Source organism: Myodes glareolus, chromosome 2, assembly GCF_982192425.1.
Source record: "Myodes glareolus chromosome 2, mMyoGla1.1, whole genome shotgun sequence".
NCBI classification, from domain to species: domain Eukaryota; kingdom Metazoa; phylum Chordata; class Mammalia; order Rodentia; family Cricetidae; genus Myodes; species Myodes glareolus.
This window is the reverse complement of record NC_142027.1, coordinates 132,477,474-132,504,092: the sequence shown is the minus strand read 5'-3', so window position 1 is coordinate 132,504,092 and position 26,619 is coordinate 132,477,474. Positions and strand designations below refer to the sequence as shown.

General features: G+C 51.0%; 1 protein-coding gene across 1 annotated transcript; it reads left to right on the top strand.

The window, feature by feature from the left end:
• The first annotated feature begins 3,222 nt into the window (after positions 1 to 3,222).
• Positions 3,223 to 23,115, top strand: Gltp (glycolipid transfer protein). The gene is made up of 5 exons (XM_048449788.3): positions 3,223 to 3,452; positions 16,888 to 16,946; positions 18,452 to 18,585; positions 20,160 to 20,310; positions 22,014 to 23,115. The coding sequence occupies exons 1-5, from the start codon at positions 3,350 to 3,352 to the stop codon at positions 22,194 to 22,196; spliced, it is 630 nt and encodes a 209-aa protein (XP_048305745.1). The 5' UTR covers positions 3,223 to 3,349; the 3' UTR covers positions 22,197 to 23,115.
• Positions 23,116 to 26,619: the final 3,504 nt, after the last annotated feature.

Genomic DNA, 26,619 nt, shown 5'->3' with positions numbered 1-26,619 from the left:
GACCAAGGAATGTTCTGGACTGATGGACAATAGGCAACACAACGACCCTGAATATGAAACATGTGACCCTGGACTGGGGACCTAGACACTAAAGACAGAGTGAGACTGCTGAATGGCATTAGTTCTCTGCTCGTGGGTGGACATGGCTCATGGACTACCTTTGTAATGGTTGTTCTGTCTCTTTAAGAAACAAGCCACACACACTCCCTCCCCCATCCGCTGAGGCAGGCTGATCTTCAGCTTCTGGTCTGAGCTCAGTCTCTTTTCTGTCTTCCTCTCGGAGAGACAGCTTCACTTCTGCCTCTCTCCCCACTTCTCCGCTTCCCCCTTTCTCTGTCTCTTTCTCCTCTACTCTCTCTCTCTCTCTCTCTCTCTCTCTCTCTCTCTCTCTCTCTGTTCTCTTTCTCCCTTCCCCCTCCATAACCCCCTGAATAAATATTCAACCTCACTCTACATGTCATGTCTATCCATGTCTCTGTCTCCTGCCTGCCCACCATGTGTCTCCCTCCCTGTCTGACTGTCTGGGACCAGCCACTGCTCAGGGACCAAGCAGCGGTCTCTGCCTGGGACTGACTGCTCCCAGAGCCCGCTCCCTGCTGCCACATGGCCCACCACCACTGCTTGGGCCACCGCTCTGGGACAGCCGTCTCTGCCTGGGACTGGCTGCTCCCAGGGCCCACTGTCTGCCGCCACATGGCCCGCTACCACCATTTGGGACCTACAGCATTTCTGCTGCCTACTGCTGCCAGGGATCTTGCAGCATTTTTTAAAAAAAATCATAAAAAGCCTTTGTCTGGAGAACATGGGCATTAAAGTATTTTAAGATAATTTTAGTGACAAGTTATTTGCATGTGACTTGCAATGTTTATGAGAATTTAATATTGTGGGGCTTTTGTTTTGTTTTGTATTGTTTTTTAACTCTCTGGTACTTGAGAGGAGTTTGAAGCCAATATAGGCTACATAGTTGATGCTAGGCCAGCCTTGGCTAAACAGTAATACCTGTCTCAAGAAAAATAAAAAAATAAATTAATTAATTAAAATAAACTGGGTGGTAGTGGTGCACACCTTTAATCCCAGCACTCAGGAGGAAGAGATGGGCAGATTTCTGAGAGTTTGAGACCAGCCTGGACAAAGTGAATTCCAGGATAGTCAAGGTTTCTCTATTGCAGTTTTCTCTATTACAGAGAATCCCTGTCTCAAAACAAACAAACAAACAAACAAACAAAGGGAAAGAAGAAGAAAGAAAAGAAAGAAGGTGAGGATAAAGAAATGGCAGAAAATATTTTTGTGTGCCGTAATTGTTAAGTAGCCAATATGTGAAAAGAGATTTTTTTAAAACCAAAAAACTAGGCGTTAGACTTATTTTGTGGGATGTGGAAAATGAACAGCCCAAGGACAACAGCTGGTGGGTGGGTGCACAGCATGGTAGTGTCCTTTAGATGGATCGTGTGACCCTCAGTTTTCCAGTGTTGGCCCAACTATTCAACACACCACACACGGCCCATGACACCCCTTGCCGGCATTCACCCTCAAGACCTGTGGGAAGACAAGAGTCAGCTGGAGCGCAAACACTTTTAAATGAGTATGATGGATGAGTAGGTGGATGGACAGACAGAGGGATGGGTGGAGGGAAGGAGGGATGGACGTTTGAGACATCACAGCCCCTGTGGAGACCTGTCTCAGGACATCAAGCCATTATCTTAAAGATCAGCTTTCTTGAATCACATGTGGCTTTAGAATGGTTGGCTGCGATGAGCAGGTGAAGAAACCAGGATGTCTTCGGGTGCCAGAGGCCCCACGCAGGCTGTTTTCTCTGTGTGGAATTAATGGAGGCGTCTCAAAGGTAGGTGGGGTTCTGGCAGAGGTGGGGCTCCAGCTTTAGTAAGATTGTATCTTGGGAGGCCCGAGGCAGTGAGGCTGGGTGGGGTGGGAAGAAACTGGAGTTGGTGGCTTGGGCTCCTATCAACAGAAGATCTAACTTGTGGTGCAGTCATAGTCATAGAGATAATAATGGTCCTATCTCTCCCAGTCCCTGACTTCCTGGCTCTACGGGGGTGGGGGGAGTCATGCCTGTGCTTGGATCAATCTCTTTTGTCCTCTGCCCCCCCCCATAAGGGTAAAATAAAATCATTTAACAAGGTTTAGCACATGCTTTTCTGGCGCGAGTCCCTTCTCACTGCCTTCATGAACCACAAATTCTAGACCACTCCCCAGGCCCTGCTCACTTTCCCCATCTCTTTTCAATGGGCTCCTGCAATTCTCTGGTTTCTTACACACACATACACAAATTATCTTCCACAATTCAACACTTTGCTCAAGCCCTTCCATCCCTTCAGCTCTGAGCTCAATGCCACCCTCCCTGGAAGTGCTCGCTGGACCCTCTAGAACAAGCCCAGACATTCTCTGTCCATCCAACTGTCATGCTTATTTATCTACGGACAGGAACTCTACCCCAGACTGGTCTCAGGCTCCTGACGTAGCCAAAGACGACCTTAAAGTGGACTCATCTGGCTTCCACTTCCTGGGCGCTGGGGTTACAGGTAGGCTCCACATCCAGTTTGTCCGGGGCTGGGATGCAACGCAGGGCTAGTTGAGCTAAACCCTCAAGCCTGCTTTGCTTTCTTCACTCACAAGCCAGCTCTGAAACTGCTAATTTGCGACTAGACTTTTGGTTCCAGGACAGCGACTTGGCTACATGGTCACTGCATCCTCTGTGCCGGGTACAGTGAGCAGCAGCAACGCAGAGTAGGCCTTTGAATATTCAGTGTGGGCGGAATATTCCCACTGGATTTGGGGCACACTAAGCTCTGGGTTTTAGGGCACAGCAGCAAGGCTGGATTGTGGCTGAGGTGAACCCGGGTGCAGGCTGCGGGAGGCGTGAACCTAGAACCTTTGGAGGACCCCGGATTGGGAAACAAGGCCCCGCTAGAGGGTTGGACTGTAAGCGGGTGCGGACCAGAGTGATGCCGGCCTGCACCCCAAGTTAGGGGCTGAGGTAACCGGTGACAGGCTGGCTGGATGCACTGTCTCACCCAGGCGCGGCTCACCTGGTGCCCGCCGCCCGCGCTTCCGGTAAGCTCCGCCCCCAGGCCAATGGCAGTGCGGTAGCGGGGGAGGCGGACTCCCATTGGTCAGATGGGCGCGGCGATGTGTGCCTATTGGCCGACTCGCGGAGGGGCGGGGCGGAGTGCTCCATGGCTCCGGCCTGCGGGCGGCGCTCGGCGCTCGCTGAGAGGCGCGGGCGGAAGTGGCGACGCTGGCGTCCCGGGAGGCGGCGGCGGGCGGCAACAGCCCGGGCGCGGACGCCCTCGGTGCGGGCTGGGGCATCACCAAGGGCCTCGACCCCGAAATGGCGCTGCTGGCCGAGCACCTGCTCAAGCCGCTGCCCGCGGACCGGCAGATCGAGACCGGGCCCTTCCTGGAGGCGGTGGCCCACCTACCGCCCTTCTTCGGTGAGTCCCGCGCGCCGCCAGCCCTTCCCACCTGCCCAGATCTCTCTGCTCCTTCTCTCCCCTCTGACGAACCCCATCACTCCCTCTCATCCATCGCCCCCCCACCATCCCTTGCTATTGCACCACGGACATGCTGCACCAACCTCCGGCTCCCCGGAACGCCTTCATCCTCGATTTCATTTTTTTCGTCCCTTTCAGACTGGTTCTCAATTCTCCCCCACCCTTAAAAAGAATAAACCCTGCCCTCCCCTCCCCAGCCTCACCCGACCCCAGGTCAAAGATCACCGCCACCTCCAAGGGCTTGAAGATGGGGCTGCAAAACTCAAGGACGATTTTTAGAGGAAGTCATGAAAAGGTTTTCCTCCGTCTAGGAAAGGGGTCAGGAGAAGGGAAGTGGGTGGGTTGTGGGGGTGATGTCAGTGGCAGGGTGCTTAGTTCGAATCCCTCCCTCCCTTTGGCTTGAAAAGGAGGAAGTCCTCTCCGCCACACGTCAAGTTGTCAAGTTGAAGCTCTTAGTCTCCAAGCCAGTTTCAGACCCTCTTCCTCCCCTCCTCCAGTCCAGGCCTTGTTGGAAAGTGGGAGGAAAACCGATGCCATCTGCCCTGCCCTTTGCCTTGCAGTCCACAAAGGGTGCAACCTGAGCCCTGCTTTCTGCCTTGTGGGGACGCTCCCAGTGCCCTACCCTGCTAGCTCATTTGGTGACTTTGCAGGACAATACCAGCCCCCAGGGCAGAGTCCAGGGGAAACCTACACTTGGGCAGAGCCTTGAGGCTGCTTAGCCTGAGGAGGTTTGGCACCCACATACATAGTCACTTGGTTGGCTCCTGGAGATGATTAGGACTTGGTGGGGGGCAGCAGGTCCCACAAGGGGTGTGTGGCCCTGTAGATGTACATCAGCTTTTCTCTTGAGCCCCAGAGTGACATGGAGGTGCTGGTCTAGGCTGGATATGGGGATGATTGAGGCTTGTGGAGAGATGCTTGCTGTGGAAAGAAAGTCATCTATGAAGTTCTTGAATCTAATGTTGGGCCCCTTCGTAGGTTCTAATATGGATGTTAACTCTAATCTTGAATGCACTTGTCTATGAGAGGCTCCAACCTGGAGGGGCAACCTGAGAGCAGGGTCTCAGCTTCCTCAGCCACCGCTGTGCCGAGCACAACTTAGTAGGTCCTCCCTTAAACCTGTTTAGTGCAGGGGACCTTCTTGTCATCGGCGTCTTGTCTGGAGATAAGGTTGCATCTTCAGGCAGGGAGCTGCTGGCTATAGCTTTGATTTTTATGACATTATGTTTCTTTTTTTTAAAATATACTTATTTATTTGCATGTGTTTGAATGCCAGGGGCTGGAGGACAGATTTCAGAAGTCAGTTCTTCCCTTCCACCATATGGGTCCTGGGAATCAAACTCAAATCATCCAGCTTTGCAGCAAGCTCCTTTACCTGCTGAGCCATCTCGTCAACCCTGAAACACTGCGTTTTGGGTCTGTGTCTGCTTCCTCCTTGGATCTCTGAGTAGTTGCTAGTTAGAGCCAGCCAGCATATACTGGGGCCTGTGGTTCTCACGTGAGGATAGTTTTGTTCCTTAGTAGATATCTGCAGCTGTGTGGAGAGCTAGTTTTGTTCTTTGTAGTTGAGGGGGTGCTGAATGCCACAGGGCATTATCCAGGTCCTTCCAGACACCCCTCAATACAAAGAACACTGAAGCTCTGTCAATGGCTCCGTGGTGGTGATGGCATGGCTTCCCCGTCTGCACTGAGGTGGCATGTCAGCTCGGCACTTGGGGCACCCCTTTTGAGTATGGGCATCAGGCTGGTTTGGGAGGAGATGGGAGGAGGCAACTGGAGCCAGGGCAGAGGAATGTCCCTCCCTCTCTGCTTCTGGTCCCAAAGGATCCTTGTCCTTGCTGCCGTCTTGGGCTGTGGATGTCACAGCTGTGGACAGAAGCACCATTTAGACTGACACTTCAGTGGGGTTGGCCTGTGAGGGGTTAACTGACAGGGGTCACCCTAGAGCCATATGCTGTTTGTACAAAAGAAAGCGTTTGAGCGTGCCCTTTCTGGATGGTGCTTTCTACCGTGGACTCAGGTTTTGGGAGGGTTCTCCCACCCTGGTCAGCTCAAGGTGGGGTCTTAGTCATCATCTTTGGGGTGTCCCTGATTGCTTGGATGAGCTGGGCACAGTGCGTGTGGCCCTGGACTACAGCTGGTCTGGAATGATGGCCACAAGGAGCCTGAGAGGCATTGTGGGAACAGGTTCTCAAATCAGAGCAGAATCAAATGATGATTACCATTTTTTTATTTCTTTTTTCATTAGATTTTTTTAAAAATACCAATCCAAATTCCCATTCCCTTCCTTCCTCCCATTCCCTCTACATACCCTCCTACCCCACCCCCCTCCAATCCTAAGAGAGGGCAAGGCACCTTGCCCTGTGGAAGGTCCAAGGCCCTCCCTACTACATCTAGGCTGAGCAAGGTATACATCCAAAGAGAATAGGATACCAAAAAACCAGTACATGCAGCAGAGACAAATCCCAGTGCCACTGCCAGTGGCCCCTCAGTCCGCCCCAGCCATACAACTGTCACCCACATCGAGAAGGATGAGCCTGGTCCTGTGCTTGTCCTGACTGCCATTTATAGGCACTAAGGATCTAATACCGACTTATCAGTTCACTGAGTTCCTTCATGGACATTTGTCTTGAAACTGGGGTCTTGTAGCTCAGACTGGCCTTGAATCGACTATGTAGTCACAAGCTGTGACTTGGCTACAGTTTCCAAGCTTCTGGGATTATAGGCAAGCACCACCATAGCTGTTTCAGGAGCCTATTGGTTTTGTTGTTGTTGTTGTTTGTTTGTTTTGTTTTCTGTGGAAAGATTCCACTCTGTACTGGAACTCACTATGCAGCGCAGGCTGGTCTCAAATGCGGTTCTCCTGCCTCAGCTTCCAAACAACTGGAATCACGGGTGTGAGCTATATTCTTGGCATCTCACAGCCTTTTGAAGTAGGGTTTTTAAAGAGCAGCCTTCTGTCACTTCAGGATATTTTCCTTCTAGGGTCTTCTTTCGGTGTCTTTGAGAGAGAGCAATGTTCAACCTCATTTTTCATCTAACTGCATTTTCGTTTTAACTACATAGTGAGGCTGCTTTCCTACGTCCCTTGTCATAGCCATAGTGGCTTAGGATTCTACTTGGATGTGACCGCAGTTTAACAGTCCCTCTTGCTGGACTCCCACGCTGTGGTCGGCAGTACTGCTGCCAACATCTCCAGATCTCTTTCTCCGCATAGTTCTTTGGACCTGTTGGAACAACCACCGTAACTCCTCAGGGTGTGGCCTGGGACCATTGGCTGGGCTTGGTCAACACTGATTCTCTCTGCTCCTGTGGGCGTGGGCTACATGTCAGCCTGCTCCTCTGGTTTACAGCATCCCTTTGGGGACTCACCCTTCCTCCGTATCTCTAGCCTGAATTCTTCCGCTCATGCAGGTCTTCCCACATCCACTTAGAGGCTGGTCCTTTACCCACCTTTTTTTCTCCCCTCTGACCCAGTAATTGGATCTCCTGACTGATCGGTTACAAGACTGACCTGTGGCTCCTGCTCACTTATCTTTTAGGTCAGTTATGCAGCTGCTGTCAACCCAGGAGGCTTGATGCTCCTCCGTAGCTAGAAGCCTCAGTGGTTCCCTGTTGCTCTCTCCTGAAATCTGTGCTGCCAGCTTTCTGAATGACTCCCAGGCCCACAGATGGCATTGTGCCCACTGTCCCCAGCGTGTTCCTTGTGTCAGCCTTTCTCCTCACTCTGCATACCACTCTACTCGCCCACCCACACACCTCCTTCCTTTTGTCTGGTGGAGTCCACATGTCCTTAAGGAATTGGCTTAGTGATAACCCTACCCAGACAGTCATTCCTCCTCCCTGTGCCTCCTAGAGCCTATTGTGGTCTGTGGTTCTGAGTAACTTCAGTGCCCAGGACTCTGCAAGCTGGAACATTTGCTGAATGTATCCTTTTATCTTGCTTATTTTTTAGTATCTTGAGGCCCTTAGCAGCCCAGTCCGACCTTGAATTTGTGACACCCTTGCCTCAGCTTCCAGAGTGCTGGTGTTACTAATATACACCACACTTAGCTGCATAAAAGGGGTTTTTTTTGGGGGGGGCGGGGGAGGTTGTTGCTTGTCTATTTTTTCCATTTCCATTCTTCTAGGTTCTTGCCAAAAATGCTTGGCTTTTCTTTCCATAATAAATTCATGATTAAATCAGAAGACATAATCTTTGTACATCCTACACATGTGGCAGGCATTACTAATCAATCATAATTCTTTTTTCCCTTTTGAGCTTAGATACAGCTTCAGCATCTTTCTTAGAATAACTACTTTCTTAGTCAATTAAAGTTAGTCCATGAGGTGACAGCTATGACAACTATTAGCTGTCATTGTCTCAGGAAAAGTTCGGGATGGAGGAGCCCAAGGCAATGATTTCTGCCACTCACTGGAGGTTTAATACTGGGAATGTGTTTCCTTTATTTGTGACTCTTAGCGTAATTAAATCAGTGTCCTTGGGAGCTGGCCTTGCCGGTGCCTGGTACCCTTATCTCTAGGACACTCCCCCGGTGCAGCGAGCCCTTCCTGGACTGAGGACCCTTGGCCACAGCCCTGCCGTGTTTTCCAAGTCTGTTGAGGGCTGTTTGCATGTTGACTCTTCTGAAAGAGATGCAGTGGGATTGTGCTCGCCCTCTGCTCCAGCAGGCTGCTGATATCTTAGTGGCAGAATGTTGAGAGGTGGGCTTTGTGTAGACTAAGCAGAATGTGATATAAGCAGCACTTGGAAGAAGAAATGGTGCCCCGAAGGGTCACAGAGCCGAAGAGACACTTCCTGTCCTGGTTTGTTCAGCTTTAAAGTCCTGCAGTGGCGTGGCATTAGAGGGAGGCATTTGCAAATGTGTAGTGAGCAGGCACAGTGAGCCCTGCCTCGTGCTGGTGCTCCTGGCTCTTGCCAGTCTGTAGGATGGCTGCCTTTGAAGTGCAGAGGGGAGCAGAGACTTTGGATCCAACTGGTTTCCTCCTATCCCTGTGCCCTGAACACCCGGGACAAGTGAGTGGAAAGAAACATGGACTTTCTCATCCCTCTGAGCCCCAGGAGGTGACCTCACAAGGTGATGATGGTGCTTGATGCCTAGAGTCACCCCACCTGTGCATGGGTGAGAGGCTGCCAGAGTGCATGCAGTCCAGCCCTTGGGAAACGACTCTACCGCAGAGAAAGCATTCCTGAGCTTGGGTGACTGACTGCCAGGGCCCTGGGCCAACCATTGGCTGCTTCAGTCTGAGAATCATCCAAGTGCAGCTGAGAGCCATGTGGAGTAGGTCTGGGCCCCTAGTGTCACCCACTTGCTCACCCTGGCCTTCTGAGATGGCTTGTCGGTCTTTCTCTGTTCAGGACATCTGGTTCTGAGGTTCAGGCCTGGTGCCTGGCCTCTGTTAGTGTGAGAGCAGAAGAGAAAAGGAAGTAGCCAAGTGTGTGACTGGGCTTACAGACATCAGCATCTTTTCACCTGGTTTGCAGAGGGATAAGACACAGTGCTGGGAATCTGTTAGGGACAGTAGTCAGGCCCTTCTGTGACCTGACACCCAGCAACGTCCTGGCAGAGTATAGGTGGCTAGGCAATGTCCAAATAGAAGATCTCCTGGCCCAGGACCTTGTGAAACACACGTGTGCCCCATCACAGCTAGCCTGACCCCTTTAAGATGGCTCTCAGGGGCAAGCGTGGGAGTGGGTGGAAACTCATTTCTAACGCTTATGAAGGAAGTAAGAAACAAGGGAATTGGAGTAGGGTTTCTTAAAGAGGACCTTGGGGGTGCAGCCCTGGTACAGGTCAGAGATCCCTACTTCTTCAGACACAGCTGTGTTCCGTGAGAAGTCCTCTTCTGGACAAAGGCTTCCTGAGCTGCTGTGGCTGGGGAGGGGACTGGGTGTGATGTGACAGTGCTAGAGCTTGTGGGGTGGAAGAGCCAGCTGTGGTCTTAGGTTTTATTGTTTCTGTTTTTAAAATGGCTTTGTGAGTCTCCCTGCTTCTGTTACAGCCTTACTCATCCCCCTTTCTCTTTATTGTTACAATGTAGCTAAGCTTCCTAAACTCTTCAGGGACCAGCAGCTGGGCCTGCCCCAGGCAGGCAGCTTCCCCAGGCTTTCAAGTGTTCTCTATGCTGTTCTCCAAGAACATCCCTTGACTCCCACCCAAGCCTCCTTTGTAACGCTCTTGAAGTCATGCCCGGATGATTTCTGTTGCCTTTTTCTCTTCAGTCCGTCAGTATTTCCCCATCTCCAATTTCTTCTTTACTCCTTCCCATGTTGTGCATGCTAGGAACATGCTCCACCATAGATCCAGTCTCCTGCTTTCCCAACAACCAGGGTCATTATTTTCTGGATTTCCTTTCTGGAAAACCTGACTGTTGAGAAAGATGATGCTATACTATGTAGTAAGTATAATAAATAAATAAGATGTTTATTTACTTTTGTTTTTTTATTGTTTTTAATTGATCTCACACTCCCAATTTACTCAGGAGATCTTGTCTTTTTTTTACTTCTCATGTAGATTAGATCCATGTATGACTCTCTTAGGGTCCTCTTTATTGTCTAGGTTCTCTGGGATTGTAAATTGTAGGCTGATTTTTCTTTGCTTTATGTCATATTATATCTGTCTTTCTGGATCTGGGTTACCTCACTCAATATGATGTTTTCTAGATGCATCCATTTGCCAGCAAATTTCAAGATGTCATTATTTTTTCCTACTGCATAGTACTCCATTGTATAAATGTACTATTTCTTTATTCATTCTTCAGTCAAGAGGCATTTAGGTTGTTTCCAGGTTCGGGCTATGACAAATAATGCTGCTATGAACATAGGTGAACACATGTCCTTTGAGCATCCTTTGGGCATATACCCAAAAGTAGTATTGCTGGGTCTTGAGGAAGGTTGATTCCTAATTTTCTGAGAAATTACCATACTGATTTCCAAAGCAACTGTACCAGTTTGCATTCCCACCAGCAATGGAGGAATGTTCCCTTTACTCTACATCCTCTCCAGCATAAGCTGAATAAGACTTTTTATTGAGGTACCCTGCAGGAAATGTGCTGAGCCCTTGGCTGAAGCCTTTCAGCAAGATGGGATTCATCATTACTCTTATTTTACTAATGGGGGCAATTGTGGCCCAGAAACATTGGCTGATTTCCCCAGGTCACACAGCAAGTCAAATTTTCCCAACTGTACCTGCAACTTAAGGCTGGCTTTGTGGGGGGACAAGATATCAGTCAGATATAGTCCTGACTGGCTGGGGACTCACTATGTAGACCACCAAGAATAGCCTCAAACTGACACAGATCCTCCTGCCTCTAGCTCTGCCTCCTGAGTGCAGAGAGACTAAAGGTGTGTGTCACTACACCTGACCTCAAGACTGTTATTAAAGAGGGCAACAGTGGACAGACAGTGTGCAGATGCAGCGCGGTTTCTTAAAGGTGATAAATGTAGAGCAGAGCCAGCCCTAGAGTGTGGCATCCTCCATGTTCTTCCCTTCCGAAGCGGCCTGTGACCTGAGCCTGGACACCCCTCCCCAGTTAATAAAAGATTCATCTCCATCAGCTGTAATTTGAGCCACCCATTCTGATCTTGTAACTCAGGACCTGTAACATTAATCTGCTGGGAGTGTCTAACAAATTTTATTATCTGGCTATGAAAAAAGGCATTCCCAGCAGAACCTCCCCACACCACATAGTATCTATTGCCACATAGTGACCACTCCTTGGAAATAAGGGTTCAGGAACTGAGTTAGGCGTGTCTCATCAAAAGCAGAGTCATCTGGTTCCTCATGTGTTTGCTTATTTACCTGTACCAGGGCCTGGGCATGTGACTCAGACTGAGCTTCAACCCTCCATCTTCCTGCCTCGGCCCCTGAGAACTGGGATCACATTTTGTTCTTAAATGAAAGTGATTTTCTGAGAGGAAGTGGTTGGAGGGCTGGCACCTCTCAGGACATGGCTAATCTCTTGTTTGTTGTTCCAGTTTGGGGCAATGGGAACACACTTTGTTGTTCCCATTGATAGATAGAGCTGCAGGCCTGTAATTCTAGGGCCTGGGAGGTGGGGGCTGGAGACTTAGGAGTTCAGAGTCATCTTCAACGACAAAGAAAGTTCAAGGCTAACCTGCATGCCTGCATACCTGAAACCTGGGAGTTTAATTCCCAGAACCCATGTAGAAAGCCAGGTATGCTGGTGCATGCTTATAATCCCCGTGTTGGGGAGACTGGGACAGGTGGCTTCCTGGATCTCACTGGTTAGCCAATCTAGTTCACTTAACAAGCCACAGGCCAGTGAGAAATCCTTACTGTATAAAAAAAGATGGAAGATAGCACCAGGGGTTGACCTCTGACTTCCAGACGCCTGTGCACCCACATGACCGTACACACGAATAGAGAAGGAAACAGTAAAGATATTTGGAATGCCCGTGACGGAAATTTCCAGATGTGCGCTGTGCTCTTTTTCTGGAGAGGGAGAGCAGGAGTTACTCAGTCTCACTAAGACACCCAGGCAGGCCCCGAACTAGTATTTCCTTCCTCAACCTCCCAAGTGCCAAGACTGTGGGCATGCACCACCACGTTGGGATGCTGGAACCCAGGGCCTTGAGCTTGCTTGGCAAGCACTGTCTGTGACGCCAGCCACACCCTGGCTGGGCTGAGTACAATGACCTGTGTTCAACTATGCTGGAGGAGGAAGTGATCTGGGTGGCATGTAGCAACAAGCTGGCCGGTGGACAATTCTGCTTTCTGGGCAGTGTCAGCCATTTGGGCAGTGGTAGAGACCCAGGCAGGAGGCCCTAGTCCCCAAAGGGGACTTCCTCTCCTGACTCCCATTTCTTTTTGTTTTGTAGTTTTGACAGCTTACTCTGTGTTTTCCCAGCAGCTGGCAAAGCAGGGGAAAACAGCCATCAACAACCCAGAGGTGCTTTTAAAAAGATGGAAGACATTCAATATAGTGCCCTATGGTGAAGGTTTGAGGGAGCCCATGACATCACCAGGCCACCCCTTTATATTTTTAATGATGACCCTATTTAGAAAGTTACAGATGGCTTGTTCATTTGTGAATTTGTTTTAATTTGTGTGTATGTGTGTCTGAATGTGCTACATGTGTAGGGGTACCCACAGAGGAAGTCAGATCCCCCGATACTGGAGTTACAGGAGGTTGTGAGCCACCTGACAGGGGGCTGGTTACTGAGCTCAGGTCCCCTGGAAGAGCAGCAAGTGCTGTTAGCTTCTGATCATCTCTGCAGCCCCTGTGTTACATTTTAATAAATGTTATCCAGAATGGTTAAGCCAGTGGCTGATATATTCATAAAATTACTTAATTGATGGAAAGGTCTCCATGTTAGTTTATTTTCTTCATCACTGCGATTAAGCATCTTTTTATTTCATTCGTGAATTATTCATTGTAAAGAACTTTTTTTTCTAATTGTTCTGTAAATACTCTTTATATATTTGGGATAATAAACAGCCTTTATTTTCTCTACTTCCTGCTCCACTTTGTTGATGGCCTCTTATAAGAAGCTCTTGGGTTTTGTAATCAGATTTATTGACCTTTTCTTATGCCTTCTGGGTTGAGAAAAAAGCCTTTATTAGGCATAAGAGGCCTTTCAGCGGTGTTCTAAAAAAGTCAGAGCTTTTCCGAAGCAGCTTGCCTGTTGGGGTTGGTTGTGTGACAACAGGAGGTGGTGGCACTGTGGGCCTTCCTGTTTTTAAAGGCAGCTCCCTTCCTTCTGTGGGTTACAGGACAAACTGGAAAACCATGCAAGGCCCTCTCCCTCCAGGGCCGGGAGGGTTGATGGCAGTTAAAAAGGCAAAACGAGTTTGAGGGAACTGCGGAACTAGTCAGACGAGAAAGGCGGTTGTGGCAGGCTGCGCTCTGGGGCAGCAGAGAGGCTGACAGGCTGTGGGAACCAGCACAGGTTTGACTATTAGAAAGGCCACCATGAGTGTGGGAATTCAAACCATGCTTTGGGGTTCCTGCCCCAGCGCTGTTCTGAGTTCACACCAACAGATGTATCCTAGAAAGCTAACGTGGGTTGCTTTGGCGCTGTTACCCAGCTCAGGGGACTCATTTGGCCTCTCTACTGTGGCCCCCGCGTAAGCCATGGGAAGCAGACCCCAGCCCACCGTACTCGGAGTTCTCTCTGCCCAGCACCTCTGGGCTGCAGGAAACGAAGGGTTCATACTCGGGGTTCTCAAGTCACTTGTCAGAGTCACAATTCACACCCAGAGCCAGCTGGCTCTGACCTGTCACTAACCACAAGCGCCCAGCTTCTAGATGCTACTGGTCTGTTTGACCTACAGCACAGTACACTGCCCAAGCCTTTCCTGCCCTCCACTTGGGGTCACCCTACACTCTCACCTTTTTTTTTTCTGGGATAGGGTCGCACTGTGTAGCCCAAGCTGACCTAGAACTCATGACCCTCCTGCATCTGGCTCCAGCATGCTGGGGTGACAGGCTAGACCCACTCTCTTTCTTAAAGTCCCTCATGAAGCCTTCAGTCCCTGCCTCAGCATCTGCCTCCATCCAGCGCACCCTTCCCCCACAGCAGAACGGCAGCCTGGCCTGGGCCCCAGCCATCAGTCACACACACAATGGCGGCTGCTGTGGGGACAGTGCCTGCTGAGCACAGCGGCTTTGTGAGCCTCACGAGCACTGTCAGGAGAACGGCAAACACGGCAAACAATAAGCCTTTCTCCTGTCAACAGGGCGGGTGCTCAGTACCACACCGCGGTTGTGTCATACATTAGACCACGGCTGCCCACACTCTGCCGTCCAGTCCGGCTTCCCGACATCTCCCTTTGAAGGCTGTGTGGTTGATGAACACTCAGCACCTGCTATGTACACAGCCTGTACCTTCCCTCACAGAAACCCTGCCCTGCATGGAGTCCTAGTCTCACTTTTCAGGGAGAAAAGCTGAAGCCCAAGTTGCTTCACAGACTCTCTGCCATCTTGGGTGGCCGGAGGCTTAAAACTAATACTTGGAGCCGGGTGGTGGCGCACGCCTTTAACCCCAGCACTCGGGAAGCAGAGGCAGGCAGATCTCTGTGAGTTTGAGGTCAACCTGTTCTACAGAGTGAGTTCCAGGACAGCCAAGACTACATAGAGAAACCCTGTCGGAAAACGAAAACAAACGAACAAAAAAACCTAATACTTGGGAGTCATCTGATCTATGCTAAGAGTGTAGACAAAGGGGAGGGGAGAATGGTGCCGTTAGTAAAGTATCTGCATAGGCTGAGTGTGGAAGCCTGGCACCCAAAACAACACCTGGGCTGCCTGTGTCGGGTGGGGAGTGGCGTGCAGACAAGAGAACCCCTGGAGCTTGATGCCTGTCCAGTAAGTGAGCCTGGGTTCAGTGAGAGGCAAGGAGAGTGGTTAGGAAACACACCACTGTTGACCTCGGGCCCTCACATGCACCTGCACAAAAGTGTGGGAGAAGAGCCTGCCAGGGGGGTCAGTTTTCCAGGCACCACGGCCACAGTACACAGGGGCAGACCCTCCATGAGGGACTTCAGTGGGCGGGATGTGGTGAGACACACCTGTCATCCCAGTGTTTGGAGGCAGGAGGACCATGGTCTACACAACACGATCTCAGAAAGAGGAAAGGTGAAATGTGGGTGTGCAGCGGGGTTTGCAGTCTGCAGAGGTTTGGAGAGATTTGCTCGGTAGTGAAGCCTGACCCTAGAATTAGGGAGCATAGACTGATCAGTGCCTCTTTCCCAGCGTTTGCCCCACACTGGGCACCCTGATAAATAGGTCTGGAATATTTTTTTTAAATTGATTTTTGTATTTATCTGTATGAGCATGCATGTGTGAGCCATGAAACTGAGTGGGGGTCAAAGGACAACTTGTGGAAATCTGTTCTTTCCTTCTACCATGTGGGTCCTGGGGATTGAATGCCTAAGTCGCCACTGGGCCATCTGTCTGGCCCATAATTTAATTGTTTGGTGATGAGGGTCCCACGCAGGACCTCACACATGCTAGGCAGGGGCTCTGCCTCTTTTGCACTGAGCTGCACCCCCAGCCTAGGTGCATCATTGTTTCTTGTTTTCTTTCCAGAGACTCTGCTTTGTAGTCCAGGCTGGCCTCAAACTCTCAGTGTTCCTGCCTCTGCCTCCCAAGTGTGACTGCTTTGTAGCCCAGGCTGGCCTCAAACTCTCGATGTTCCCATCTCTGCCTCCTAAATGTTGGGGTTACAGGTGCATGCCTGTAACCAGGGTGGTGCATCTTAAATCCTGATTTCTGATCTATGTGCCAACCCTACTAAGCACCCAGTGCCCTGACTCAACACGGGAGGAAACAGACACGTGGTCCAGGATACTTGTCGCATGGAGGGATATCAGGCCCATCTCACTACCACCTGTCTGGTTCCTCATCCATGTCCCTGTGTCTGGGGCGTGTCACTGCAGGTGCTTTCAGCACACACTTCTTCATGTCAGCAGTGAAAGAGTATTCCTTCAGTGGGATTTGACCAGCAGTTCTTCTCCTGAGGTCATTCACTGAGTCCTTAGGCCCTTGTCTGCCTCCATGGCAGCAGGATCTCCCTTCTGTGGTACTGGTACCTACTTCTGGCCTACTATGGTGCCCTTGTGCCCTTGTTCTTAGTCAGACTTAGCAAACCTACTTCCCAGCAGGGAGAAGGTGAGTGTCAGGGGAGCAAGGCAACTTCGCTTAGGCTCTGAGGGTGAGGGCATACTGGAATGTGGCCCTGAAGGCCTGCGTCCCTCCTCTATGAGCAGCTTTCGCTGGTACGATATTCTGGCTGCGGGTGCTGCCGGCTAAGAGGAGCAAAGCAGTGGGGAGGGGAAGAGGCAGGAACACAATTCACATCCCACATGGGGCCTGGGGTTCCAAGCACACATGGCCAGGTGACTCCTGGTTTGCATGTCATCTGCTCAAAGGTGTCACTGTACTGCACTCCATTCTACTGGGACTGTCAAGAGAGGTTCCCTCCTCCACGTGGAAACACTGTAGCTCCAGGGAGAACAGAATGTGTGTCTGTGGCTGCTTGTCACACGCCTGTCCCGCTCACAAGATGGGAAACTTGAAGCTCAGATGAAGGGCAGTGCGAGGGGGGGCAGAAGTCAAGTCTGAGGTCGCATGATTCCTGGACAGTGCGGTGGAGGAGCATTCCCAGCACTGCAGAGTTCTCCTGGATGGTGCTGTGCTGGGAGAGCAGCTCCAGCAGCCTCAGAGGCCCCGACCAGTTCATCCAGAGCCCAGCACCCCCTGAATTCACTTGGCCACTGGACCTTCCAAACACCTATAAATGATTCTTCCTGGCCCCTAAACACACAGGTGGCGGTCTTCCATGGCCTGTGGTGGTTCTGAATGCCATCTTGGTTGGAAATCTAAATCTCTCTTCTCATTCTGTTCCCAGATTGCCTTGGGTCCCCAGTGTTTACGCCCATCAAGGCAGACATAAGTGGGAACATCACTGTAAGTACATCATCAGGCATCTGAACCCACCCTGCCAGGTCCCAGGCTGAGTTCGGGGAAGAGGACAGAGACTGTAGAGTCCTAGCCCCTCACCTGCCGGACCAAGGTTCTCAGTGCCCCCTTGCAAGCACACAATCCAGGATCATCCAGATCCTCTGCTGCCCGCTCCACCAAACAAGAACTCCAGAGGTGGGGAAGTGGTTCAGTTTTACAAACATGCAGGCCTGATTTAGGACCCCTAACCCATGTCAAAGTATCACTGGGCAGCACAAGAATAATCCTGGTGCTGGAGGAACGGAGAGAGATGGATCCCTGATGGTCACTGGCCAGCCAGTGAGAGGCTGTACCTTAAAAAGAAATAAAGGTCGGGCTGGGCAGTGGTGGCGTATGGTTTTAATTCCAGCACTCGAAATCCGAGGCCAGCCTAATCTATAAAGCGAATTCCAGGACACCTAGAACTGTTACTAAGAGAAGCCTTGTTTCAAAAAATCAAAACAAACAAATAAATATGTAAATAAGTAAAGGTAGAGGGCTGGTGAGATGGCTCAATGGTCAAGGGTGCTTGCTGCTCTTTCAGAGGCTTAGAATTTGGTCCCAGTACCCACACTGGGCAACTTCAAGTTCCTTTAGCCCCATTTCCAGAGATCTAGTGTTCTAGCCTCCATTGGTACTCATGTATATGTGCGTGTGTGCACATGCGCACACACACACACACACACACACACACACACACACACACACGTAACTCCAGTTTAACATCATTCAGGCATCCTGTAATCTCAGCACTCAGGCTGAGGCCTGAAGACCTGTGCTAGCCTAGGCTATCTAGTCAAGCATCCCACCACCACAAAAAACAAGAATCAAGTCCATAGTGGCGTCAGCTTGGCTCTTCCATGTTGGGTAGGTACTTCTGCAGAGAGGCACACTGAGGACGCGGCCTCACTCCTCCAGCCCAGAGAACCTTGGGCCTGCCTGCTATTACTGTCTTCACAGAGATGAGGAGCTTGAAGCTCAGAGTGGTTGATGTCTCACTTGAGGTCACACAGCAGGGAAGTGACAGGTGGGATTCGGGCTCAGCCAGTCTCGACAGACTGATGTGGGGCCAGGTTCAGGGGATGCTTTGTCTGAATAGCTTTGAACCCTTTTGCCTATGTTTGTTCCTCTTCACTGTGAGACTTCGGGTCCCTGATGGCTGTGACAGTGGGAAGACATGGTTTTTGGAGCTAGCCCAGCTAGGCCCCACTCCCTGTCCCAAACCTGTGGCCTTTTGACACATTACCCCTGAGTCTCTGTCCTAATCCATTGATCGGGTTCTGGATGCAGTGTCAGGGTCACCAAAAGGACTGTGTGAGGCACTTGAAGCATTTCAGGGGCCCAGGCTCCTGGGTGGCGCCTGGACTCATGAGCAGGTGGGTGGCAGGGCCCATAGGATGGGACACTGCCCAGTGTGCAGAAGCAGTCTGCGGGGCAGTCCGTGACAGGAAAACATCTGTGCTCTATTCCAGAAAATTAAAGCCGTCTACGACACTGACCCAGCCAAGTTCAGGACCCTGCAGAACATCCTGGAAGTGGAGAAGGGCATGTATGGAGCGGAGTGGCCCAAAGTGGGAGCCACACTGGCCCTGCTGTGGCTGAAAAGGTGATGGACTGGAGGTGGGGTGTGGCTGGGCCACGTTGGGCCAAGGGTGTCAACACTGCCATTTAATAGCCCCAAGAAGCTTCCCGAGGCTGACAGATGCATGGTGGCACTCCCTTGTTCTGGCCCCAGAGACAGCAGGGGAAGTGCACTTTCCAGCCTTAGTCTCCAGCCCCCTTCTTTACGCACCGGATAGAGTGGTCCAGGTGTGGCATCTCCCCATCACCGAGGAGGCCACGTCACAGTCCAGGTCGACTGAGCAGTGGTACGAATGGTGCACTGTGCAGAGGTAGCGTGTCGTGCACGGGTGGATTTTTGTGTTAAGACTCCCTTGACAGGCATGTAGTAGGAGTGCTCTTGAGCTTGCACGAGTGACTTCCTTGAATCTTTTCAGTGGTCTGGTAGCTCTGGAACTCTCTAGCTGTGTGATTCCAGCAGCTGCTAAGAAGGCAGGGACCCTTGCCCTGCCCTCCAGCGTTTCCCACTATTGACATCTCAGGGGTCTGGGCCAGGACCCAGGAAGATAGCTTGTCCGCTGAAGGTCATCTCCTGGCCCCCAACACATACTTCTCTGGTGAACTGGACTTGGGGAAATTGGCTTCCCAGAGGTGGGCCGGGTGATCATCAGGATACAGTTGCTCTAAGAGCTGCTCCAGGCACACTGCCCAACCTTGTCATCAGGCCTTGCAGGCTTGGACTGAGGAACATCCCCCGGTCCGTTTGCCCAGCGGTAGCAAGGCAGATGATGCCGCTCCTCCTATCTAAGTCACCTGTGGGCCTGTGGGTGACCAGAAAGGCAGTGCTGGCTCTGGAGCCGAGCCCAGAGGGACTGTGACAGAGCCCTGTTCTCAGTGCCCTGCTCCAGAAACTCTTGCCTGGGCAACCCCAGTCCCCTGCAGGAAGATAGCAGAGGCATTTGTTTGGGATCCAGTGATGGGTACATAAGGCAGGAGGCTGGTGAGCAGATGAAAGGGCACCTGGCTGTGCAGTGGCTGACGGTGCCCGGTTCAGCCCCATGCATTTGAAGCGGGTGGGATGGGGCTCCAAATGAGCTAGATGGAGAGGCTCAGCCCTTGGTCAGCTTCACTGGTTCTAGGCCCATCATGAGGCAAGACATCCTGCTAGCAGCATATGGCTGACAGGAAACAGGAGGTCGCTAGGGACTCTTCCTGCAGCTAGGTCCCGCTTCTCACAGCAACACCTAAGCCTTCAGCATAGGGGCCTCTGGGCACTTTTCCTGTTGTCTTAACTGCACTACGGGGCTGGCAGCGACTGCTTTCTATTCAGGGTTCCTGCTGTGCCCCATGAAGCATCTTAGGGTCACAGTGCAGTAGAGGTAAGCAGCCTGGGAGGCACATCTCTGGCCTTTGAACCTGCCAAGGGCCACACTGGCATCATCCTTTATGCCATGAGAGGCTGCAAGGACCCAGAATAGGCTCTGCTTGAGGCACGCTACACCAGAGCTGGGTCATCACATACTCAGAAGTAGAACCGACACAGGTCACCTAGGGGAGGTACTCCCTGTGCATGCACCGATATGGGTCATGGACCTAAATGTCTGTCCCCTTGGACCACAGGGGCCTGCGCTTCATCCAGGTGTTCCTGCAGAGTATCTGTGACGGGGAACGGGATGAGAACCACCCTAACCTCATCCGTGTAAATGCCAACAAGGCCTATGAGATGGCCCTAAAGAAGTACCACGGCTGGCTAGTGCAGAAGATCTTCAAGGTGAGCCCCCACGGGACAAGAAGATTATGTTCCTTCCCACTGTCCTGGAAGGACTCACCTGTTCTATGGGATGGGGCTGGGGTACTTAGACCCTCATGCAACCACCGCCAACCCTGTTTGTGACCTCAGGTGCCCTTAGTGTCCCTGTGGGCCCCTCAGCCGGTTGGTTCCATGGCTGTGAGAAGAGTCAGGTCTGTAGACTCAAGAACCACGGGGTGATGGACTGGCCTCATTGGCTCTTCTTCACTCCTTCTCACCCCAGGCACAGAGGGGAAGAAGGGCCCTGTCCCCAAGGACGTAGCAGCTGTAAACACTCTGGCCCTCGGTTTACTGTGGCCTATGTTTGGGCAATACTGACTACAGCTCCTGGAAAAGACCTTTGTGCCAGCCTGGGTAGCCGAGGGGCCCTAGATTCATCAGGCTGGGAGTCAGAAGTCCTCCCAAATGTCCCTGGCTACCCTGCCCCTCACGATGTCCTCATCAGACTACCCCTCCTTCCCAAGAAGCCCAGGCTCTGACATCTGACAGGAAGGGTCCCAAGGCAGGCTGGGTCCAGGCAGGAGAAAGTATGGCTACCTCTGGGCCTTCTACCTGGGCATGTTTGGGGTCAGGGCTCATTTCAAGCAGCCCACTCTCCCTGCAGTGTCTTCCTACGGAGCCCCTGCAAGCACCCTCAGGAAAGACAGTGTCCCATGTGTCACCCCAGCTGTCTGCGAGTGCACCGCTAGTGGGCGCTGTTTCAGACTCCGCCCTCTGATGATCTCAGGTCCCAGGGCTCAACCTGGGCCTGACTGACAGCTGCACCTCTGGCCAGGATGATCCTAGAGCACAGGAGTTCTGAGCCAGCCTGGGCAACATAACCAGGTTCCCATCTCAGAAACAGAAGTGGGCACCTGGGAGCCTGCCTCCCTGGGCCTCAGTGGCCTCATGTCTCACACCTCCAGACCTCTGGGAAAAGGAAGGAGTCCTGCACGGTGTGCAGCATATGGCTTAAGTCAGGGCCCCAGAGTAATTACTGTCTTCTCACGTGTGACCCCTCACTCCACAAACCAGGGTCTAGATGTTGTGTTTGGCTGTGTCTTTGTCCTCTGGCTCTAAGGTTCTATGAATTTCTGGTTCTCTGCCTTTCGAAGTATTGAAGTATCCCCCAAATTTAACCAAGGACAGAATAATGTGTACCTGTTGCTGCGTGAGCATCTGTGTACCCTGAGCTATGTAGAGCGCTTCACACAATCTCCATAATCATTCTGTTGTGTGGTTTTGTGTTTATGAGACAGGGTCGCACTGTGTAGTCCTGGCTGTCCTGGAACTCACTCTGTAGACCAGGCTGGTCTCGAACTCACAGAGATCTATCTGCCTGCCTCTGATTCCCGAGCTCTGGAACTAACAGTGTGCACCACCACTGCCCCGCTATCCCCTCCCTAATCTTAACACAAGCAACTAAATTGAGTGAATATAGCTAAGGAACTTCCTCAAGACACAAGCTTCAGTGTGCACTTGCTGTCTATCTGTACTCCAAGCTGGTGCTGGTGTCCTGCTGTCCCTTACAAGGGAAGGGAGCATGCACTTTTCTTTTCCCTTCCAATATGAGCAGAGTGTCCCGCCCAGCACAGGCGTCAGGGCTGCACACCCCTTGGTGCCCAGCGTGCTAGCCTGATCTTGCCCCACTAATACTGCACCTGCCTTTCCTCTTCCCTCTCAAGGCAGCACTGTATGCAGCACCCTACAAGTCTGACTTCCTGAAGGCTCTCTCCAAGGGACAGAACGTGACGGAGGAGGAGTGCCTTGAGAAGATCCGCCTCTTCCTGGTCAACTACACAGCCACCATCGACGCCATCTATGACATGTACACTAAGATGAACGCAGAGCTTGACTATACAGTGTAGGCGCTCAGACACAGCCCCACGCGGGAGCAAGCAAGCCCGAATCACTGTGAATCAAGCTGGAGTGCCCAGCTCAGCCGCCAGGCCAGCCTACGTCTGCAGGGGGCAGCCTCAGCTTGTTCGAGGTCATTTGTTTTGGTTTGGTTTGTTGCCTGTTCTAGTGGAGCAATAAACACTAAACACCTCCTGCTTTCCCAGCGGCCCAGGCTGAGCAGGCCTTCCCTCCAGTGTGGTCAAAACCAATTAACGTTGCTCAATTAACGTTGCTAACGATCAAGTTCTAGGGTTTTCTGTCTTTTCCTCCCCTACCCAGCTCAGGAGGAGCCCAGCCTGGGGTAGACATACACCTCACCCAGCAAAGAAACCTGATCCATCTGGCCCAAGGATGTCTTAGATGTTCGGAGCACGATGGAGTCTGACTGGAAGTTCAGCAGGGTCCCTACTGTGGTGTCTGTTTAAAAAGCAAGCTGGTGGGAGCCCTCAACATGGCTGGCACATCTGCCCTTGCCAGCCCTGCTCTCTCTCTTTCACTCTGTCTTTTGTCAGACAGGTTGTTTTGTTTTGTTTTGTTTTAGCCGAAATGAACCAGCAAGCCTTTTCAGATGACTGACTAGGCACACAAGTGACCATACATGACTGTATTTGCATTCTTCTGCATAATTATTTTCTTCAGGGATGGCTTTTCCAACCTAAGAAACTGCCTGTCATGGGAGCCCTCCAGCTGTGGAGACCCAAGAAACTGCCTTGCTGCCTTAACTGTCCTTCTGGCGCTAAAAAGAGCTATATTTTTTAAAGTATTGGGGTAAACAAACCCTGGAAGAATTGATGTATGTTAAAGAAAAAAAACCCAATGAGGAACAATTGGTGATTTTTATGCAGAAATTAAATAATCCTTAATAAATAAATCTATATTTTGAAATCATATCTGGTGCTTCTGTGGTTCTTAATCTTTTGTTATTTTCTGTATCAGAGTTTACACCTTGGAGGAGGGGGCTTTGCTGAGCAGTTGCTTTCTCCTGCTAGGCCTGTGGACTCATCTGTGCTGCCTTTCTTTTTTTTTCTTTTTTTTTAAATATTTATTTTATTTTATTATGTATACAATATTCTGTCTATGTGTATGCCTGCAGGCCAGAAGAGGGCACCAGACCCCATTACAGATGGTTGTGAGCCACCATGTGGTTGACTGGGAATTGAACTCAGGACCTTTGGAAGAGCAGGTAAAGCTCTTAACCTCTGAGCCATCTCTCCAGCCCCTGCCTTTCTTGACTGCAAGCTGGTGCAGGAGGGCCCAGCTCACCTCAGCGCTGCCATCCCCAGGCCGCAGGGCCTGTGCTGTATAAGAAAGGAGGCAGGAAGCAAAAATCATTGCTTTGTGGGCTCTACTTCAGTTCCCATCTCCAGCTTCCTGCCTTGGCTTCACTTTGTGGTAGTCTGTAACCTGCTTTGCTCTGTGATGAACAGTGACCTGTGAACCAAATCAGTTCTTTACCCCCCAAGGTAGTTTTGGCCACAGCCACAGAAAGCAGACAAGAACAGGGACCCTTAAGCCAAACCTTGCAAAGACCTGTCTTCTGGCCTCTGATTTAAAAAATGTAACTGACAGCCACATAGGAACACTAAGTGAGGTTTCACAGAAAAATTATATATGTAATTCCTTTTGAAACAGCAGGAGCCAGACATGGTGCCATGTGCCGGGAATTCCAGCACTTCAGAGGCTGAGGTTGGAGGATTGTAATTCCAGGCTAACCTGGGCTACATAACAAGATCATTGAGCAAGAGAGGAAGGGGAGGAGAGAATTGTGGCTCTCTATAGGAGCTGAAAAATGACCATCCGTTGGCTAGAAAGGAAGGAAAGGAGGCTCATGTGCTTTCATTCCCACCCAGGCCCATGACCAAAGGCCGACCTAGGGCTACACGGAAAGGAAGGTGCTTCCCTTGATCTCTGCTCTCCAGAGTGGGCAGTCTTAGAGTATAAGGCGGGTTAGTGCCAGAGGGAGTCAGAGCTGCAGGTGAGATGCCACACCCGGGATGCACCTTGAGGAATCAGAACTTGCTAGGAAGCCAGGGCTTGGGCGGGAAGGAAATGCCCCAGGGCAGACAGGTGTCAGGACCTTGAGTAGGTTCAGATGTGCACCACACATGGTTACTGTGGCATTGGGACTTCACCCTGGAAATTATGGATCACCTCCAGAGGCTCTAGCCTTTGGATACCAGATTTGGAAGGCTGCCTCAGATATGGCTAAGGGTGGAAGGCAGAACCAAGCTGTTCGTTGTCTCCTACTTCATGGTATGTTCTAGTATTGCTGAAACTCAGAATGCCGCTCTTATTCCTATACTCTAATTGCTTTCAGAGCTTGGGCTTCCTAGAATCACAGCACTCTACCAACAAAAAGAATTCTGTCATCTGGGCTGGAGAGATGGCTCAGAGGTTAAGAGCATTGTTTGTCCTTCCAGAGGCCCTGAGTTCAATTCCCAGCAACCACGTGGTGGCTCACAACCATCTATAGTAAGGTCTGATGCCTTCTGGCATGTAGGCAAACATGCAGACAGAACACTATACACATAATAAATAGATAAATCTTGTGGAGGAGGAGGAGGAGGAGGAGGAGGAGGAGGAGGAGAAGGAGAAGAAGAAGAAGAAGAAGAAATTCTGTCTTCTTTCTAGCTCTGAGTACTGCAGTGAGGTCCAGGAGCACTTTCTTTTTCAAAGGGAGAGACTTGCCCAGGCTCATCCTTGTCACTGGGGCACTGAATTCTGCCTGGAGCAGGGAGAGAAATACACACATTGAGCACAGACTTTACTGGGCCCTGCAAAGGTGCTTCAACACATCAGTTCACAGCCACCTGGGACTACTGTCAGGAGCCCCACTTATCAAAGGAGAAAACAACCGCTCAAGGGACTCCCACCTGACTGTATGCCCGACAGTGAGTCCATGGTCCGGCAACCTCCAAATAACCCCTTAGGGTATTCACTGAGTAACCCCTTACTGCTAAGAAATTCCAACAACCCTTGATCTATTTTCTAGTTGAGTCATTCATTTGAAATGACTAGTCTCAAACTCATTCTAATGTGCCCAAGTTACCGACGACAGATGAAAGCTCCCTTCGCTCTTCACGCCTCAGTTTCCTTATCTGTAACGCCCAGGTCTTGTCACATTTAAATAGAAATCTTACCGCAGTATCTATAATGCGACTGCAGCGCTTTGGAGCTGCTTAGCGAGTGTTAAAACTGCACCCCCAAGTGGAGGACGCGTGAGATGTGACCTAGTATAGAGCTCGTGCGCCACCAATCCCCACCCCCGCGGTTCCGACTCGGCCAATGGACCCATACCCGTAGTTCCCGCGGATCCAGGTAGGTGGCGCTGTCGGCACGCGCTGCTGCCGTGGAGCCAGGGGCGGGGCCTTCCAGCCCCTCCTCCCTGCCCCGCAAGTGGCCACGCCCACAGTGGGAGCTCAGAAAGCTTCCGCTTTCTGGCTCAAGGAGTACTGCGAAAGTCCTGGCTCCTTTTCTATTGCCATTGCTGCATTTTCAGCACCTGACAGTTCTGGGATCCAGTTCCGCGGCTTTTTCGGTCAGTCTCTCTGAGACCGTTTCTCCACCTGTACGAGACAGGAGCATCTCTGCTTTTCAGGATTATATAAAGTACTGTGTGAAAATGCCCAATGCAAAAACAAACAAGCAAACAGGACTGGAGAGGTGCCTGCTCTTCCAGAAGACCCAGGTTCCATTTCCAGTACCCACATTGAGGGTGACAGCCGGTTGTAACTCCAGTTCCATGGGACAAATGCCCTCTTCTGATCTCTGTGGACATTGCAAGGCATGTGGTGCACACACATACACACAGGCAAAATACTCATACAGTAAAATAACTTCTCTTTAATTTAACAAAATGCCTGATGCACGGGAAATGGTCAACACTCACCTTTGCTAATTTTTTTCTTATTATTTATTGTGATTCTGCCACATGGCCAGAGCTCCTGAAGGGACAGCCCAGCCCCCACTTCTTGTTCTTAACCAAACTGCAAAATCCATGCCAACACAATAAAGAACAGCTCAGGAGCCGGGTGTGGTGATGTATATCTGTAATCCCAGCACTTAGGAGGCAGAGACCAGCCTGGTCTACATAGAGAGTTCCAGGCTAGCCAGGGCTGTATAGTGAGATCTCAAACAAATGGCCTAGAACATGTCCTGTAATCTGGCCGCTCTTCTTCCCTCTCCCCGGGTGTGTTGTGTGACTCTGGGCCTCTGTTTTGTCATCTTTAAATGGGGGGGGGCGGTTAAGACGTTTCAAAATTCTGGCTCCCCTGTTAATCTGCAATGGACGCCTAAACCCTAAAACCAGCCTCTGACTTGTCCTAGCTAAGCAGTGATATTTATCCTCTGTGGCCTGGGATGGGACCACACATGCAGGGGTTCAGTCAGTGC

Excerpts from the sequence above, each read along its gene's own strand:
- Gltp (XM_048449788.3), top strand. The coding sequence starts at position 3,350 with ATGGCGCTGCTGGCCGAGCACCTGCTCAAGCCGCTGCCCGCGGACCGG. Across the intron at positions 3,453-16,887 it reads CCACCTACCGCCCTTCTTCG|ATTGCCTTGGGTCCCCAGTG; the intron begins GTGAGTCCCGCG and ends TTCTGTTCCCAG. Across the intron at positions 16,947-18,451 it reads ACATAAGTGGGAACATCACT|AAAATTAAAGCCGTCTACGA; the intron begins GTAAGTACATCA and ends GCTCTATTCCAG.